The sequence below is a fragment of the Ambystoma mexicanum genome, chromosome 2p (assembly GCF_040938575.1).
Source record: "Ambystoma mexicanum isolate Mex_15411 chromosome 2p, UKY_AmexF1_1, whole genome shotgun sequence".
Classification (NCBI taxonomy): Eukaryota; Metazoa; Chordata; class Amphibia; order Caudata; family Ambystomatidae; genus Ambystoma; species Ambystoma mexicanum.
In genome coordinates this window covers 1,052,928,328-1,052,947,681 of record NC_090923.1, presented here as the reverse complement: position 1 = coordinate 1,052,947,681, position 19,354 = coordinate 1,052,928,328, and the positions used below count along the sequence as shown (strand labels likewise).

The 19,354-nt window shown below is 48.5% G+C and overlaps 1 protein-coding gene across 1 annotated transcript in view; it reads right to left on the bottom strand.

Annotated features, from left to right (window-relative positions):
* CAPN1 (calpain 1) overlaps positions 1 to 19,354 on the bottom strand; it is a 597,334-nt gene that overhangs the window by 485,552 nt on the left and 92,428 nt on the right. The window contains exon 2 of the mRNA XM_069644966.1: positions 18,375 to 18,683. Coding sequence (XP_069501067.1) covers positions 18,375 to 18,683 — 309 coding nt within the window. The remainder of the gene's footprint in view (positions 1 to 18,374; positions 18,684 to 19,354) is intronic.

The following is a 19,354-nucleotide window of genomic DNA, read 5'->3' as shown; positions in this document are numbered from 1 at the left end:
TCGTCCTGGTCCTGTAGTTAAGTATCATCACCATCCTGACCGGGGTCACCCTGATCTATCCTAGTCTGCTTGTGTGGACTGCATGTCCTCAAAGAGAACCTTGGCAGGGCTCCCCGGGCAGGAAGAGAGGGTGCCACTGGCACTGGAGGAGGAACAGGAGGCTTTCAGGGGGTGGGCAGCCTGCTCATAAAATCCACAAAGTAAGAGATTTTACCCATGGTATCCTCAAATTGTGTCTGGGTATAGGGGGTCCAACAAACACCACAAGTAAAAGGGCCACCCTTGGACTGGGGCTATGGAACTACTGAAGGGTATCAGTCATCAGTACACAGACCGAGAAAGTCAGAGAAGCATAAACAATTTAATATACTGTATTCCGAAGTGAAAACAATCCACACAGAGTTACGCAATAATATACATTGTACAATGAATTACATACATGCATCTAAAAACATAAATCATGTCTACACTTAGACAACAGTTATGAAGAAATGTTGTGGGACCTAAAAATCCAACTACACAGTCAATTAACAACAACAGCCCCAACAGTAGTGTGAGGTTAGTCAAATTGTGACAAAGTAACCACAATTAAGTGTTTATCAGCCGTATGAGATCTAAAGAGAGTCCGACAGGCTGGTTGTTATATCCAATAGAATATTCCCATCATATACATCTCCAAAATATCCGTCCTCTCAGTTCTGTAATGCGGTAGGATCTCACTATATATAACAAGCAGTCATTCCAATCAAGCAGCAGGGTTGATGTATCATGAACTGCATCAGCCCATAAAGCAACACAATGTGTTTCTGGCCTCTTAGGAAGACTGTTCCTAACATCAACGTCGACTAATACCAAGAAGCCTTTGTCAGGACAACAAACTTCAAAAAAGGTATAATTCCTTATACTTGAGGATCCTCTCCAATTTGTGCACTCCTATTTCTTCAACATGTATTTTGGGCAAATCACTTCTACTACTTCCTTTACACGGATGCAAACTTGTGTTATCAATAAATTCCTTATCGTTGAGAAACGTATATGTTTCACCCAGCGTTGCATTGCCACCTTCTCTTTGTTTCATACAGTTTATATGATTTTGCACCACAGGTGTCCACCTTAATCCATGCAAGGCGCAGGGACTCAGTGAGGAAAACTGCTTGCGGGGGTAGCAGACACGATGGAGCTTGGTGCCACAAGGGTGTCCTTTGTCACAGGAGGTGCTTCTGGTGGAAGATTGGCCTTGGGTGTGTCCTTGGGGGGGATGGGAAGGTCTTCCTAGGGTGCTTCTGCAGAAGGGCATAAAACAGAGGTGAGGATTCTTCTTAATACCCACCAGGGGTCAGTCGAGTCGGTTTACTGTGAGACGAAGGCTCCTTATGGTGTTGTCCGAGTGCAAGTGTAGTTTGTGCTTTTTCGACGGCTGTCTAGGTGTCTCTGCCTCAGCCATTGAAGAGCGTTTATGCGCACCCTTCGCCGGAGTATCTGCATGATCTTAATGTGGTAAACTCGCAGGCAGAACCACAGCAGGCACGGTTGGCGTGCCGAGAGGTGTCAGACAGTGCGTGGTTCTCTGTCGACAAAGTAGTTTAGGGACGCTTGTGGAGGGCCTCTCTGGGCCCTCGTCCTGCTCCTACCTGCAAGGCAAAAAACCTCGGGGTCATCTTCGACTCCACACTCTCTATCTCTCCTCACATATCCGACGTCTCTAAGAAGTCACACTACCAGCTACACCTCCTCAGAGCTATCCTTCCTTTCCTCTCCTTCCCCCAGAAGCTCTCTGTCTCTAGAGCCCTGGTTCTCTCGAAGCTGGACTACTGTAACAGCCTCTATCTAAATCTGCCCGCCTCTACTCTCCGTCCTTTGCAACTCATCCAGAACAGGACTGCGAGACTTGTCCTTGGCCTCAAGCCCAGGGACCGTATCTCTCCAGGACTGAAATCACTACACTGGCCCCCAGTGACTGCGAGGATCAAGTTCAAAACCCTCTGCATTGTCCACAAGGCCGTCTGGGGCCTTGGGCCAAAATACCTTCAACTCTCTCTTCCTAAATATCTTCCTTCTCGAGCTCGTCGCTCATCCGCCTCCAACTCCCTCAGGGTCAGCCACTTCTCCAAACAACGAATTGGGGGCAGATCTCTCTCCGCTGCAGGGGCCTCCCCCTCTGGAACAGCCCTCCTGCCTCTCTGAAATTTGAGGTGAACCATCTCCGGTTCCGGAAGCACCTCAAAACCTTCCTCTTTGCCTCCGCTTTCTCTTCTGCTATCCCCTGCTAATACTACTGAAACTGCACTGAATCTGCAACTGGGCCACTCACCGGTCTCGGTCCTTGGCCCAGCCACTCTCCCCTGCACTGCCTCCCCTGCACTACGGGACTGTGTCTGTATCCCTACAGCCCCCCTTCCCAGCACCTGTCTGCACTTACCTCGCACTTGCCACCAGCTAGCCCTTGTTATTTATCCTGTATGCTGTATGCTAATAACCCTGTACTGCACTTTCCCCTCTCCCTTTCCCCCCATGCACTTTTCCCTTCCCCTCTGCCCTTGCACGATCTGAATGACACCTGGCCTAGTAGGATCGTTGTCTGTCTCCCCTTGTCCCCCCCCCCCGCCTTGTCAAGCCTTGAAACACTTGTGTATAGGAGAGTTACAAATGCCATATCATATGGGAAGAGGTGTGTGTGGGTACGCCAGCGTCAGCAGAGGCCTTCCTCATAGCAGCGCACTGCAACTGCCTTTGGAGGCTGGGGACAGGCATGTAGGAACTAGACAGTTCTGCTGTGGTGTCTTCAAGCTCTGAATCGGAGTCTCGGCTGCCTTGGCCTTCTTGGTCCGATTGGAAAATCTCGGCGGCGGTCTCAGACTCTGCCGACGCGGCGTATACCGCACACCTTTTGGTTCAGCGCTCCTTTAGGGTCTTGGGCCTAAAGAGCTTGCACGCAGCACAACAGGATTCGAGATGGTCACGTGGAAGGCAGGCGTTACAAACTCTGTTTACCCACAGGAATTTCCTGTTGCACTTAGGGCAAAACTTAAAGGGAGTTTAAAGGGAGTGTGCTCCATAATGGAAGGAGGACAGAGAGGCAAGCAAGACAAAGGTAGTAGGGGTAGGAAATGGGGTATGCATTCTCTGAATACGAAGGATCAGTCCCCCCCCCACTCTCCCTACTGGTAGATCAAAGCCAGATGTAGGCCGAAGCCCATTGGAGCAGACCTCTGGTTCGGAAGCCGGAATCAACCGTCGAGAAGCTCAGAGTATCAGCCGTCAAATTAATGCGTCGAACGCAAATTACATTAGAAGTTCTGAAGAATTTTAAAGTATTGCTGGCTAGTAATTAACCCCTGAAGGGATAGTTGTATTAGCTTACTGAACTGTATGAAATCAGAGTGGCTGAATCGGGCACCTGTTAATACCAAGGTGTCTTCACCTGCAGGGATCAAAATAGGTGGGGGTTATTTAGCTCCTTCTTGGGGCTTAGAAGAACTTAGTTAGCTTGATGTAACTAGGCTACTTTTGACTGGCCAGATCAAATGGTAACTTATCAACAGCCTCTGGGTGTTTTGGGGAATTTGAAAATGTGTGCACAAGGAAACCACTAGAAGACATTTAAATCAAACAGTGTCATATGTATGGACACATGCTAGCTCCACGAAGGCAGCTTCTGCTTACTGGCTGTTGCCCAATACAAATCAGCAGCTTTTAGCTAATGTTTATTGTCGTAGCTTGCATCATTTTATTTTGGTCCGTGGACATACATGAGCCACGGACAGAGCAAAACTGCAGCCATTACGGTGGTAGTGACACAGTAGCCACATGAATGTTTAGGTAGGAGGCACAACGAGAGGCAATGGGTTGGTATGCATATAAGAGCTCATAAGGCAGGAGCATGATGTAAGCCTGTCCGAGGAGCAGGTACAAACGATATTTTTAAATGTATTCGGCTTTATATGGTTATACGCTACAATTAACCTTTTGCCAATTATCAAAACAAACATTAAAATGTCCTGTCTTTTCAGTCCCCTTTCATGAGATATTGATAGTTTATTTCTTCAATTCCTCATTCATGGCTTTTATTATTAAAAATATTTTTCCAAGTAGTTTCACCAGAGCCAAAGTCGGTGGGATTCGGTTTCCCGATAACAATTCCCTCCACCAATCTTCAATGGATCGCGAGCCATATTTCTTGGTTACTTCTGTAATTAGGCTCAATCTAGTATCCTTCATTGCCGGGCAGAATAATACCAAGTGCTTTATTGATTCAATTGAATCTTCATCCTGGCACAGTCTACAAGTTGTCCCACAGGATCTCCCTAGTCGGGAATAAATTTAGTCGGAATCTCATAAATTGGTCCCTAAAGTACTGTTGTATCTTGATGGTCGTGAAGATTATGAAAGCCTCTGTCCCCAAGTACCGCACAGGGAGATACTAAAATAACTCCCTGTGCGATCCTGGAGGCCACAGGTATTAGGTGCTGGAGTGTCAGGAACCAGGAACGCCGGAAACCCCCAACCGCTGCAAGGCAAGCAGGTAATTACCACAATGTAAAAACAAGCAGTAACCAGAAGGTAGACTGTGAACCACTAATGGGCTTACCTATGTGGGAGGAGGGTGGAACATCAACCAAAACTGGTCTAAGGGTAGGCAGAGTGAGGAGCGTTCAGAGCACCCTCAGTGTGTGATCAGCGGCAGCAGTCGGGTGGAGAGAATAGGCAGTTGGAAGGAGGTCACACACTGGAATACCTGTGAGAGCTGCAGGTGCAGACTCGAGCGGAGCAATGGTACGGGACAATCCAAACACAATCTGTATAAGTTCCGAGGTCAAGTTCCAGAGAGTTCGTATTAACAACAGATCCAAAGGAGTATCAGGAGAAAACCCAAGTATAGCAGTCCTGGGTCGGTAAACCAGAAGCAACAGAATGCAGACAAACAATCCAGGGAGGAGGCGAGGGGAATCCGTGAAGCAGTCCGTAATCAAAAAGCCGTGAATCGAAAGTCAATAGTACGCTAAACAGTGCCGGGTTGAACAGCTGTGAAGCACTGGACAAGCACGTAATTACCGGTTTTAGCCTGTTGCCAAGTAGTCAGGTGACCGAGTTTTTGGAGTCACGTGATGCCTGCCTGCAGCACGTACTTTAGACTTCCGCGTCACGTGCTCTGTAGTATTAACAACTGGTCAGACTTTCTGGGTCACGTGATGCAGAATCAAACCGCGCCGGCGCCCGAGACGACCCGTGGTAAGACGCCAAGGCAGCTGCCAATGGAGGAATGGATGCAGGCGATTCAGACCACTGATGACCGTCTGCTTCCCTGGGCACTGCCAATGGGTACCACACTGCTGCCGCCATAATCGGGTAAGTGAGGCTAAGTGTGCAGAAGGGACAAGGGAATGAAGGGAAACAGAGAGGCCCTAGAGTGAAGGGAATCAGCATTCGTGACAGGCTGCGTGACAAGTACCAATTCGGCAACAGCTCAAGGTATTTGGGTAAGGAGTTCAGCTTTCTTGCTTCTTGAAATGGTTTTCCATAGAATTTCAAGGTCTGACATTCTTCTTGAGTAATAATCCAATCTTGGATATATAACTTCTTTTTCACCCGGTCTGGATTGTTGCACAAGGTTGGAGCAGATTCATCCAATTCCGCGCCATTCGGACAGTGTTGTCGTTATTTGACATAGCTACTCTTAGGGCTGCAAACCACCTGTTTTGGTATTGTCGGGACATTTCCTATATAAGCAGAGGGATTTCAGGGCACTATTGTTTTCATGGCTGTTAAACCCAATTCCATATTTATGGCTTGAATTGGAGTGTTCTTTGGTAACCGGAGCACTCTTTTCCAAAAGAGCCCCTCGATCTTTGATCAATTCTCCACCTGGAATGAAAACTAGCTTTCTGCTCCATACGTTAAGATAGGTAAAACCTTCACGCGATAAAATGAAATCAACTGCACCATTGAGAATCCACAATATCCTCCCTTGGCTCGCCAGATTTTTTGCTTTAGTTCTTTAAAGTTAGAGTCTTGGGGCGTCCCTTTTGTTTATGTTCAGACATGATCCCAGATATATCAATGATTTCACTTCTTGGATTCTTCTTCCCATTAGATACCAAGTGTTTTTTTTTGCGCTTTTCTTCATCCCCCCCTTCGCAGGCCAGTATTGTTGATTTTGATGGATTTCTCTTTGGGTCATTAGCTTCTATATATTTGTGCAATGCATCAAGTTGTCTCTGTAACCCCACAGGCGTTTGATCCAGCAGGACTACATCATCTGCATATAGAAGTCGACTGATCTTGTATTGACCAATCTTGGCTGGGAAGCATCCAATATTGCAAAAAGCAATGTTTAAGCCCTTGTTGGTCCTGGTTGCCTTTGTAAGGAGACCTGATTTATCCAGTCTGATGCTAATTGACGTCCGAGTACATCTTGCATAACTTCCAGTACATTATTGGGACATCCCCATCGTAATTTTCCCCATAGTTTCAGGCGGCCAACAGTGTCAAAGGCCTGGGTGAGGTCCATGAAGGCCATAAAGAGCTTCTTTCCTTTGTTTCTTTCCACTTGGGCCTTCAGAGTGTTAATAATAAAGATGTTCAATGACATACCCACACCCTTGACAAACTCTTCTTGCCATTCATCCCGATGACCCAATTCCGTACAGCATGTCGCCAAGTTCTTCAAGGCTAGTGAAGCGAACACCTTCCCTGCCACATCCAAAAACGTGATTGGGCGGTAATTGCTTGGCTCGGATCTAAGGCCTTTTTTGTAAATCGGGATTATCACAGATTTTTTTCCACGCCAGTGGTATTAACCTAGATTTCATAATGTAATCAAACAGTCATCAAAAAGATAGACCATTGTATGGAATTCCCTTTCAGTAGAGCGTTGGTCATCCCATTTGGGCCCGGAGCTCTTTAGTAATAATCACTTGGACAGCCAGGAGATTGATGTCCAATTGATCCCACGTTTTCCTTTTCCTTTGGTGTTTCGATAGTTAGGATCGTAAAATTTTGAAAAATATTTGACCCATGTTGCAGCTGGAATCGGGTTTGCAAATAGAGCATCCTGCGGCGCATCTAGACAGTTTATCATGGTCCAGATTTCTGCTGTGTTCTTGGACCTTATGTTCTGAAGCATGGCCTCCGCATCCTGCTGTATCAAACGTTTATGTATCTTATGCCAGTTTTGGTAATGTTTCAGTTTATGGATCTCCTTTTTTGCCCCCATTGTTGCTGGTTTCTTCAGGACTCCTATAGAACGGTTTATTCCTTTTATTTCCCGAAAAAGTAACTTGATCGAATACATGACGCCTGTAAATAATGGGTTTATTCCTAGTCCCTTACCTATGTTAAAAAGCTTTCAGTAAGCGTGAGTAATCAATAGGATGGTAGTTTTTTTGAGCATCTCTGCCAGTTCAGGGTTTTCTGTAAGGAATGTTATTTTCTTTGTTCGGATCCTTAATCTATTCCTTCCTGGAGTCACTTCTGGATTGCCGGAGTACTCAAGTCCTCGTTCTGTACGAAGCAATCCAAGTCATAGATGGGAGATTGTGATCGCTCACTGGCTTTTCTTCAACCCATAATGATTGAATTAACAATCATATTGCGGGACACTCAAATGTAATGTATGATTTGTCCACCATTCTTCCGTCTCCAAGTTACTTGCAATGGCATGTCACCAGAGGTATTTCCGCTCAGGATCAATAGGTCTCTTGAAATTTATCAGGTTACTCACCGTAGTGACCACCTTACTCCTAGTCCATAGTCCCCTTTCCTCCATACTTCTGGGACATTTCTCCGTCCTGTGGGACGGGACCGGAGCACTTTGTAAAAAGCATCCACATTTTTTCCAAAATGTGTCCTTCCTCTCTTTCTTGCGCGGGGCCCAGCACGCGGCCATAACCCCGCCCACCTTGGCTCCGCCCCACACATCGCCCATCAGTCCTTTTCTATCGGCAGGTCAAAGACCCATTAGCAATAACAGAGGAACCTTATTAGAGGGTACGGCGGGCAGGCATATGGAGGAAAGGGGACTATGGACTAGGAGTAAGGTGGTCACTACGGTGAGTAACCTGGTAATACTCCTACGTCCCGTCCCTTTTCTTCCATACTTATGGGAGATTCCCAAGCACTCCTTACATGAACTATGGGTGGATGGAAATACCCCTTACTGAAACAGGTTCTTCAGTACAGCCTGACCAAACTGAGCGTCAGCTCTTGAGCTCATGTCGAGACAATAATGCTTACAGAAAGCAGATGGGGAGGCCCAAGTAGCTGCCCTAGCAATGGACTCCCAGGGGACATATTTCTGAAAAGCAACCGCGGCTGCCTTACCCCGCACCAGGTGTGCATGAATACCCTTAGGAAGTTTCAGCCCTTGGACGGTGAAAGACTGATGCAGGCGGCGATCCACCTAGAAATAGTTGCCTTAGACGCCTGCTTGCCCTGAGGGTTACCGAAGGTCACAAAAAGTTAAGAAATCCTAAGCTCGGAAGTCCTGTCCAGGTAGAACTTAAGAGCTCTTCGGACATCAAGACAGTGTAGAACCCTCTCAGCCTCAGAGGCAGGGTTCGGAAAAAAGACCGGTAGGGAGATTGACTGATTCAGATGGAATTCGGTCACCACCTTCGGTAGAAAGGCCGGGTTTGTCCGAAGGACTACCTTGTCCTTGTGAAAGATCAAGAAAGGATGCTCCACCGACAATGACTGGAGCTCACACACTCTCCTTGCTGACGTAACGGCGACCAAAAAGGACACTTTCCAAGACAAGTACTTGAGGTCCACCGTAGCCATTGGTTCAAAGGGTTTATGGCACAGCGCCGTCAGGACTACATTTAGGTCCCACGGCGGATGCAGACTACGAACCGGAGGATAGAGGCGTGTCAAACCTGCAAAATGCCTCAACCACTGGGTTACTCAGAGTAAGAGCACTGGTATGTAGAAAGATAAGCGGAAACTGCTGAAAGGTAAGTCCTGCATGACAGAACATGAACCCCTGACTCTGGTAGGGAGGACACGAAGGACAGCACCGTGTCAATCGTGGCCACCCTTCGATCCAACTTCTTTTCCAAACACCAATGACAAAACCTGAGCCATTTACTCTTGTACTGAGATCTGGTAGAGGGTTTCCTGGCTGCCTGGATAATGCACATGTTATCCGTAGACAAATTCAGATGCTCTAAAGACTTGAACTCAGGCACCATGCCGCCAAGCTGAGCGATTGTGGGGAGGGGTGCCACATCTGCTGTTCCCCTTGGTGAAGAAGATCGGGAGTTACTGGTAATCTGATCAGTGGATACACCGACAGGTGTTGAAGTTCTGAGAACCAAAACCTGGCCGGCCACCAGGGAGCTATGAGTAGAAGGGAACAGTTCACCGAGTTCTTCAACTTCCAAATTGCAAGGTGAACTAGAGGCAGAGGCGGGAAGGCATAAGCTCTCATGTTGTGCCATGGAATCTCGAGAGCATCCCCCAGAGAGGAGGCTCCCAGCCCCCCGCTGGAGGTATACTGAGGAAGCTTCTTGTTCACCGCCGTAGCCAAGAGGTCCACCTCCGGTGTGCCCCAACTCAAGAAAATCCATGAGAGGACCTCTGCCTTCAATTCCCACTCGTAGCTGACCACTGTCTGCCGGCTGAGGGCATCCGCTGTGACATTCAGATGGCCCGGGATGTGCACTGCAAGCCGCCAGACACCATGAAGCACGGCCCACTCCCAAATCTGGATAGGCATGACCACGGGGGGAGGAGGGGGGACTTTGTTCCCCATTGCTTGTTTATGTAATACATTGACACCACATTGTCCGTTCTTATGCAAACCACCTTGTTGACAATGAGCGGTCTGAACGCCCTGAGCACTAGGAAGATCGCCAGAAGCTCCAAATGATTTATGTGCAGGAGCCTGTCCTGGGGCGACCAGAGGTCCGAGACCTGAAGAAGATCCAACATCGCACCCCACCCCAGGAGGAAGGAGTCAGTCGTGATCTTCACCGCGGGGACCGGGTCCTGAAACCCCGCACCCCCAGACAGGTTGCTGAGAGATGACCACCAATCCAGGTCCACTCTCATGGAATCCGGAATCATTATCAGCTTGGAATCCAGGTCCACTGCCTGACGCCATGAACTCCGAAGAGCCATCTGGGTCCGTCTCATTTTGAGACGAGCAAGAGGAAGAGCCAGTACAAACGAGGCCATGAAGCCCAGAAGCCTCTGGAACCACCAGGCCGACATGCTCTCCGACTGCGCAAACATCTGACATGTGGCCAACAGATCCGCCATTCTGTCCGCGGTCAGATACACTCTGCAGTCGATCACGTTCCAATGAAAACCCAGGAAGATCAGGTCCTGTGAGACCGTCATGGAGGATTTCTGCCAGTTCACTGACAGCCCAAGATGTAACAGGAGCTGAAGGAGAGACTGGAGGTTGCCCGATGCTGCCAGCGGACAAGGGCTGCGTAAGAGCCAGTCGTCCAAATAAGGATACACATGGATACCCTGGAGACGAAGGTCACCAACATCATCTTCGTGAAGACACGCGGCGCTGAGCTGAGGCCAAAAGGAAGCACCTGAAACTGAAGTGCTCCTCTCCCAAAGAGAAGCGTAGATACCTCCCGTGTGGATTCCAAATCAGGATATGCATGTACGCATCCTGAAGATCCACAACGCTGAGCCAATCGCCCATCTGTAAGGGAGGAGTGTATCTGGCTGGGCGTCATCACCTTGAATTTCTCTTGGGGTAGGAAAAGATTGAACTGGGCAAGGTCTAGGATGGTGCGCAGGCCAGAATGGTTGGGTTTGGGAACCGTAAACAGCCGGGAGTAGAAGCCCTTCACCCTCGCTCCCCAAGGGGAACGGGTTCCACAGCTCTGAGGTCCAGAAGTTTCTGAACTTCAGCCTTGAGGGAGGGTGAGCCCGACAGCTGAAAAGGAGGGTTGAGGGGTGGGGGTAGGTGGTAAAGGTAAGCAGAAGCCCGCTCGAGCGACTGACCAGACCCATCTGTCTTATGTGATGGTCTGCCACACCTCCCAATGCGTCCTCCCACCGGGGTCTCGTGCGAGCGCAGAAAACCCTCATTTGGTAGGCTTATCGGTGGCGGTGCCACCTGAACCTGACGAGGAGGCTGAGGAGCGAGAGAAAAACTGTGTGCGCTGTTGTCTACAGAGGTTATTCCCCGCAGGAGCATCCACTCTGCGAGATTTGCAGTCGAGGAAGCCCCTAAAACCAGAGGAGGGTCGACTTTGTCACAACGGTCTCTGGGATTTGAAAGGCGCTTTGACCACAACAGAATGATTTAGCCGTCTGAGTGCTATCCTTGGTCTTGGTGAGCTCTACATCAGTAGTAGAGTGAAAAAGCTCCTTACCATCGAATGGAAGGTCCAACACCTTGTCTTGCACTTCCTTAGAAAATTTAGCGGCATGCAACCACGCCTGCCGTGAGGTATCAACCCCCACCATAAGGCCCCGAGCCAAGGTGTCTACGTGATGAGCCGCAGCCTCCAGGAGATCCTGGGTCAAGACCCTGGCGTCGGATAGGCCTCCTTTGAAGTCTTCCAGCTTCTCGACCGGGATGTGCTCCTCAAACTTCGAAAGACCTTTCCACATCCGCATGTTAGCTCCCGCTAATATCACTCAGCGTTGGCCTGCCTGAGCTGCAAGGCCGAGTTGGCAAAGATTTTCCTCCCTAGGGAGTCAAGGAGCTTGTCCTCCTTTCCCAAGACCTGAGTAGCCGTCGTGGAAGAGGATGCTGCAGGTCTGGATTGCAACGTAGTCGCAGCCACCACTGTGGAGGAGGGAGGCAGACAAGACGACAGGGCCACCTCTTCCGAGGAATGTAGCCTGTACCTCGCGTCAATCTTTTTATTGACAAAAAGTCCTGAGTGTGGCTTTTCCCAGACTCTTCGGACCTCGGCCAGAACATCATTCTGCAGGAACAGACTGGTACGCTCCAAGGGAGACAGGGTGAACGCCCCAGAAAGCACGCCCTCCTGCGAAGCGGGTGCCTCGGGCACCGGAACATCTAAGAAACTCATCATGTCCAGTACCCGGTCATGGAAAGCTCTGATAGAGCGGGGAAGGTCCTCGTTGTCCTGATCGCCTTGAGGATCATCTGACAGGTCAGGATCCTGCTGAGCCGTGTCAGGCACTGCCTTGTCCACTGGGGACAATGGAGGCAAAGGCGGAAGAGCCGGGGGAAGCACCACGGGCAAGGGAGGCGCCGGCGGAACCACCGGAGGAACGGGTGGAGGCATAGGTGGACATATCTTCTTGAAAAGCCCTTTGAAATATTTCCTCATGGGGTCTGTGCGCATAAGCGCTTGAAATTTACCGAAAAAGGCGTCCTCCAGAGACTGTTTCGGAACCTGAGGAGGCCTCTCATGAGGTGGACAAATCCAGGGACGTAACGGGGAAGGGTGCCACACCGGCCCCTCCAACGGCGTATCCACATAAATCAAAGGTCCCGCCCCTGCGGGCAACAAAACATTGTGCGGAAGAGGCATCCGGGCGTTCCAGTCAAACTGGCCGATAAGGATGCGCACAAGGGACTTTAGGTTCACCCAAGGGACCAAGCCCTACACCAGAGGCCGATGGCGTAGTTGTAGGGGTAGCACCTAAAATGGCCGCCATGGTCGTGGCGGGAACAGGCCATTTTGTCCTCATCTGAGGATAACTGCGACACGTGAGGAAGTGAGGCAGGGGTCCCCGTCGATGGATCAGGGCTCTTAATCTTAGCCTTAACAAAAGGAACCTCGGCAGAGCCGGTACTATGAGGCCTGGAATGTTTTTGTGACATACCAACCGCCATTGCATGGAATAAGAAAATGATTATGAAATTTAATACTTTGGTTTTGGAGAACCTGTCCCCAGTGTTGAATCAAATTAGTAGGGGAGAGGACAATGATTTGGGGGGATCCTACTATAACATGATATTGTCATGTCTTTATAAAATTAGTAGGACTAGTGATTGGGAGATGCTGAAACCAAGGGGGAGGGCGGGTGACTCCAGAATCCAAAGTTCTAAGCATATTAAATATAGGGAAATTAAAGCCTTGAAGAAATAGCCCATTTCCTTTTCTGAACTACAGCTTAGAAAGAAGAAAATTATCCTAAAACATAAAAATTTGATTAAGTCCTTAAGAATGGATCAATATCTTGAAGCGCACCAATTGATGATGCATAACCTCTGCAAGGGCAGAGATGTAAAATGTTGGGCAACTATCAATACTACACTTGTAAAAGACAGACTTGATTGCCCCATCCAAGTTGAGGTGTGGTGCTCCTTCTATAAGAAAAAGTTTGCCTTGCCTTCTGCCTTCTCTAGGGAACAGGATTTGGACTTGGGTCCACCAGTGGTGGGTGATTGTCTGTGGGATATTAAGGATATTATGTGGGCTATTAATAAACTCAAACCATCTAGAGCGCCGGGCCCTGATGGTATTCCTCCTTTTGTCATAAAGGCGGCCCCTGAAATGTGGGCAGAGCTGCTCAAATCCATATTTGATGATATTTTTAAATATCATATTATCCCTAAATCCTGGGCCCAAAGCATTATTGTCCCTATATTCAAAAAAGGGGACGTTATCAACCCCCAGAATTATAGACCAATAGAGCTTTTAGACGCAGCTAGTAAGGTCTTTGGAATTCTACTTTTAAGAGACCATAATAAAGTGATTAGAAGGAATGCTTGCTTTAGCAAATTTCAGGTTGGCTTTAGAGAAGGCTTAGGAACAGACCTGAATGGGAATATTCTGGCCCATTTGTGAGATTCAGTCCATCAATCCAACATCGGTGAAGTTTTTATGGCATCCTTGGACCTTTCTAATGCTTTCGACGGGGCCATCAGAGCAAGATTGTGGACTAAAATGCTAGCTATGAATTTTCCACGTAAGATTGTCCAACTCTTGGCTCTGTTACATAGGAATACCTCGGTTAGGGTGCGCTTAACCTTTGATTTGGAGTATAAAGAGGTAATCCCTAACCTGCATCTCGCATTAAGATCAAAGACAGATTCATCAAGAGTCGTAAGGTTTGAGGGAGTGGATAACAAAGCAGGAGGCAATAACAATTAAACGAAGTGGGCTCAAATCAGCTCGGGATTCCAACAGACCAAGTCACAACAAGAGTAAAGACAAACCTAAAGACAATGAAGGAGGGGGGGGGGGGACTGCAAATGGTTGGCAGGGCTCCTGGCTGAAAAGATGGGTAGACCATAATGTCAAGAATGTCCAGAGAGCAAATAGTCCAAATTAGCAAGTTGGAACACGAGGGGGTTTGCTCACCTGTTCATCAATGAAGATTTTACCGTAGGACATCACAATATAATTTTCTTACAAGAGACGTGGTTGAGAGATCCCCCAATCTTAGAAGGGTAAACTATCTTCCTAAATCCGTCTATTAAAGGAGATTGAGGCCGGCCTATGTCTGGCCTTTTGATAGCCATTAACAACCAACTGCAATTCAAACTCTTGGAGGAATTCCACCCTAGCCCATACATTCAACTGTTGGTGGGTAAATGCCCATGGAAAGAGAGAAACCGAAGAGGACCGTGTCCCTCATAAATCTATATTGGAACCCATGAGATGAGCTCATATTTGAATGTGGTCCAGGGGAAAATATGGAAAGAAGTAATGGGCCTATCTATGGCAATTCCTAATGCCATTATTCAACATGAGCTATGTCTTATCTCACTCAAAGCTAGATATATGTGGAGACATCGCTAGCATCGTTGTTTGATCTTTTGAGCTGATCTCCCATTTGCTCATATAATTTCATAAAGGGGGCTAGCATCGCTGTTAAAGTTGAGATAATCAGGAAGTCAGACTCTCTTGACAATACTTGCGAGGGTCCCATTTGGTTGTTTCCCTATTAGCTTGTTCTGTTTGTGTAGTTTGGGTTATTTGTGCATTGGCCTCCACGCATATCCTTGGAGATTTTTCGGACACTTCAATGGTCTCCAATCTTCCTCTCTTCGATGGTCCTGTTTGATCGGTCGAGCTTACCTTTGGTCTGGATATCCAATTTCGATTAGAGGCTGGACTCCAGTGACCACCCACTTTGGCTAATTAAAGTCAGGTATTGATAGAGGGGTCGGCTGAGCCGAGAGTGCTCATCCTGCTATCCTTCCATTTTATGATATCCTGCAGGTTTAGTGAATGTAAGTCCTCGGCAGTCTCCACTTCTAGGGACGTTTCAAACAAAAGTTGGTCCGAGACTTCACTCTGCGTCTGGTTAAATTCTATTCCTTGAAGGTCCGTTTGTAAAGGATCAGCAGGGTTGGACCCGCTTCCTAGCTGTTTTTCCCGATAATAGAACCGTTATCCATTCAAATCGTCATACACAGTTAGAGGTCTTGGCTTCCATATGCTTTTTTTTTCATGCATTCTTGCCGGATGGTATTTGGCCCCTCTGTTATGCCGATTAACTTTGGCAGGCTGCTTAGCGATGTCGGGTTTATTAATATCGGGCCTTTTCAGCTGGTAATTTGGTCTAAATACGTTCTCAGAGAAGTTCAACGGATGTGCAATCAATTTGAGTGATGTTCTTGCCCACTGTAATTCATGGGGGTTAATTTCCTTACTCAATGTTTTTAGTTAACCAGTGTTGCTCATAGGGCCTCTAGTCGCGTTAGTAAATACCTGATGGTCATCATGTTGTATGTTGATCATAGCAGCCTCCTCCACTGTACTTTCTGACGCACATTCCTCGCCCTGTATTGAAATGTTTTCATCATCAGAGATGTGCAAAGCTTTAGGTGCGGGGCTCTTCACGCCGGGTAAACGACCCATCCTAGTGTTTCACTGACAGTTGGAACTCCAGTTTGAATCACCGTTTTTCAATACAGAAGTCTCAAGCTGGGAGGTTGGAGCTTGATTTAGGCTGCGGCTGGCAATGGAGTTAACCGTCCGCAGGCGGGCCTGCTCTGTGTCAATGTACAAAGCGGTACTCGCCATTACCGACACCTCAACGTTCAAGGGGTGCGGCACTCTCTCCCGCTGACTTTCAGGGCACCGCTGATTTTCAGGTATGCCCCACTGCCCCGCGGTAACATACCAGGCTTTCCACATTGTCCGTAGAGGGCCTCATCTATTGGACCCTCTTCATGCGACATTGTATCCCCGCTCACGCTCGCGCTGCTGTCTATTAAAAGTGATCCAGCAGCTTCTCGGCCGTACACACCTCCAGGTTAGTTGTGGAGTCCCGCTGCATCTTACTACTAGCCTGCGCCGACCTGCCCAGACTGCCTTGACTGCACACCTCTGCTATGCTCCATAATATCACACAATGCCATGTTTAGCTGCTCGTGAACCAGAACAACAATCACGTGGGCACTAGGTATATGGTCAGGTATTGTTAGATGTCATGTCATGGAAAGGTCCACTGCCTGCATCGATTTAGGTCATGTGGGTAGGCCATATAGAATTTTACAGGTCTTTTGTGCTGTAAAGTCACGCCCACAAAGGCCGGTCGATTGATGTAACTTTAGAAGGCTAAACAACTAAATGCATCATACTGACCTTACTGCAAGAGGGTCTTTTGTAAAAACCGTGTGCTTGGGGGTGGTACAATTATGGGAGGTGGGGACACTGCCAGTTTCCCTGTCCATTTCTGCACAGCTGTAGAAATAAACCTAGTCTACGCCTTTGCGGCCTGGTCTCCTTATTGAGTCATTTGGGGTTGTGCTGCAGGATTCAACTTTTGGAGCAAATTCAGGTGCGTTTCCGGGCCCATTTTCTCCATTCTGGACTGTAAGGCTGTCCTGTCCTGGGGCTCTGTAATGCCTCCAGTTAGCCTAACTAGGCAACTGCAGCTTTGGGAATGTGATTGGAAATGTGTGGTTTATTTGGAGATTATTCCCAGAGGAGGCCAGCGACCCCTTAGAGTGGGCGAGTCTCTGTAACAAGTCGGCAATCATGTTTGCAGGCATGTCACAAAGACTGCTCCAGCAGCAGCCTCAGAGATGAAGGTCACCCTAACTTGGAAGTGACCTACAGGTCTGCCACTTTCTGTACTGTGGAACATGCCGTTTGGGGCTTAAGGGACCTTCAGTGCCGCTCTTGGGGCCCAGTGGTGCTTACTCTACTGGCTTGCAGCCAGAAAGATTTTCTCCCTGCTCCTCGGTACAGAGGTGGCCCGCCTTATTGTGACTTTAAGTGCTTTGCTGAACACAAACACCATCTACTTTCCATCAAGGACCAGGCCTAACATTTACTATACTAACCCTATCCATCACCCTCCCCTGACTTTGATTACCAACAACATTTACCTCTATTTATATTTAACACTTCCAATTTAAACGTTCTTAGCTGGTTTAGCAAGGGACAGAGGGACGGCAATGTTGCATCGTTCTGGCCACAGAGGGCGTACACACAGCAATGGCACTATTATGGGGCAGTGTGGGGTATTTGTACCACCTTGTGCATCTGGGTGCCATACTATAGGGCACATAGCCTTGGCACTGTAGACAATTTCGGTGGAGTCAGGCGCAGTAAAACAGAAAATATTTATACATTTACACTAGGCAGGGTACCCTAAAGGAGCCCTTACCGGCAGCATTCCACAACTCTAGCCCCAGTTTACACAGTTGCCTAGGTTTTGACAAAATGGCTGATCCTGTGCATTCATAAGCAGTTTTGGTCATTTTTCAGGGAGGTGCAAGTGTCTTTGTATTGCACAACTCCCATTTAACTTTCTCAGCTGGTTTTGCATGGTACAGAGAAAGGGCTATGCCACGTTATTGTTCTGGTCACAGAGGGCACACAGCTGTTGCACATTTCGGGGTGAGGGTGGGTATTTCTACTACCATGCGACTGACTGTCATACCAGTGGGCGCTCATACACAATACTCCCCCCCACCCCACCCTGCCTTGATGCTTCTTTATTCATCGGTCATACTGCCCACCCTCGGGAGAGCTCCAACATGCCAAAGCCTGGCAGGCCGGGCCCATTTCTCCGGAATCTAATCTGGTACAAGGATACCCAATCCAGAAGTCGTCGTCCTCTTTTTACTGGGCAGCTTGAGCATACTTCGTGCCCATCATGCATCCAATAAGTTCGGGATTCAACTGTTATTTACAAGCATACTGCCAATCATTGTTCCAAATGTTTGCATAACACAGACACCACCTTCCCCAAGTGCTAACATAAGCCCCTCCCTCCAGAACCACGCGCACCCACATGTTCACAAACATACCTCGTCCTGGCTACATCATGCCTCCCCCGATCTCTAAAAAAAAGTTAACCCCTTTCTCGTCCCCTTTACGTACACCCACTCTCCAACCATCCCTGGTGGGGACACAATACGCCTACTTCCTGAAGTGGCCAGGTGCTCAGATACCCCAATGGTGGTGATTTGTAGCAGTATAAAAATGTCATAGCATAAACATTCCTCTGCTTACCGTTGGCCGCACCCATTTGACGCCGTAGGTCTTGGAAGAGTTGGGGCCAAGGTCGTTGAAGCCAAGGGAGAAAGCAGAGGCAGGGAAGGTGTCGTCCTTGAAGAGGGTGCCACTCTGCGAACACTCATGACGAATCCGGTCGTAGTCCTGCCCAAGGTACTTGATGGCCTTTTCGTTCTTCCCCACGCCCAACTCCTTGTCCCGCTGCTTCTGCACTTGAGCCGAGACACCAGTGACGTACACTGGGCAGATCACTTCCTCCATCCTGGGTGAGAGCAGCAGCAGCAGCAGGGACTCAAACCAGCAGAACTAGATGGAGAGAGAAGCGAGACAAAGTTCACTAATATTCTAGTACCAAGACTTGCACGGCACAGCCAACTCATGCCATCTAGGGGGCAGAGTAATCCCCAATGCATTAGTACGAGGCCCACATACCACCGAGCTCTGCCGTCATCAGTAGTAGGACTAGGGCCCACGCACTGCCATCTATACACCACAACCCTGTCAATCAACAGTCCCCGCTGTTCCAGTACCGAGACCCCACACACAGCTCTGCCAATGCACCTGAAACCCTCAGCGCAGCAACCACACACCATTCTGATCATGCACAGTAATTCTGTCTGGCAGCCCCTCCTGCAAGTGCTGTACTGAAAGGCATGCTGCACCCTGGCCAAGCCCCTCACTCCTGACCTGCAGCACCCAGCAATGGGGGCTCAGACACAGCTCAATCATTGCACCCGACTGCAACATGGCCTAGCAGTGTTGGACTAAGAGCACGCCCAGCACGCCCAGCTCTGCCAGTGTACCTCAATCCAGGCGTGTAGCAGCCCTGCTATTCCAATTCCTATTCAGTTCTTCAACTAAGTCGTTTTGGGACGTTGTAAGTCCAGAATAAGCCAGAAAACGGCCAAGTCAAAGACTGGCATAAATGGCACTGTGTTTAAGGCTTTCACTGTGGCGCCTTAGGAGGATTTTTAAAC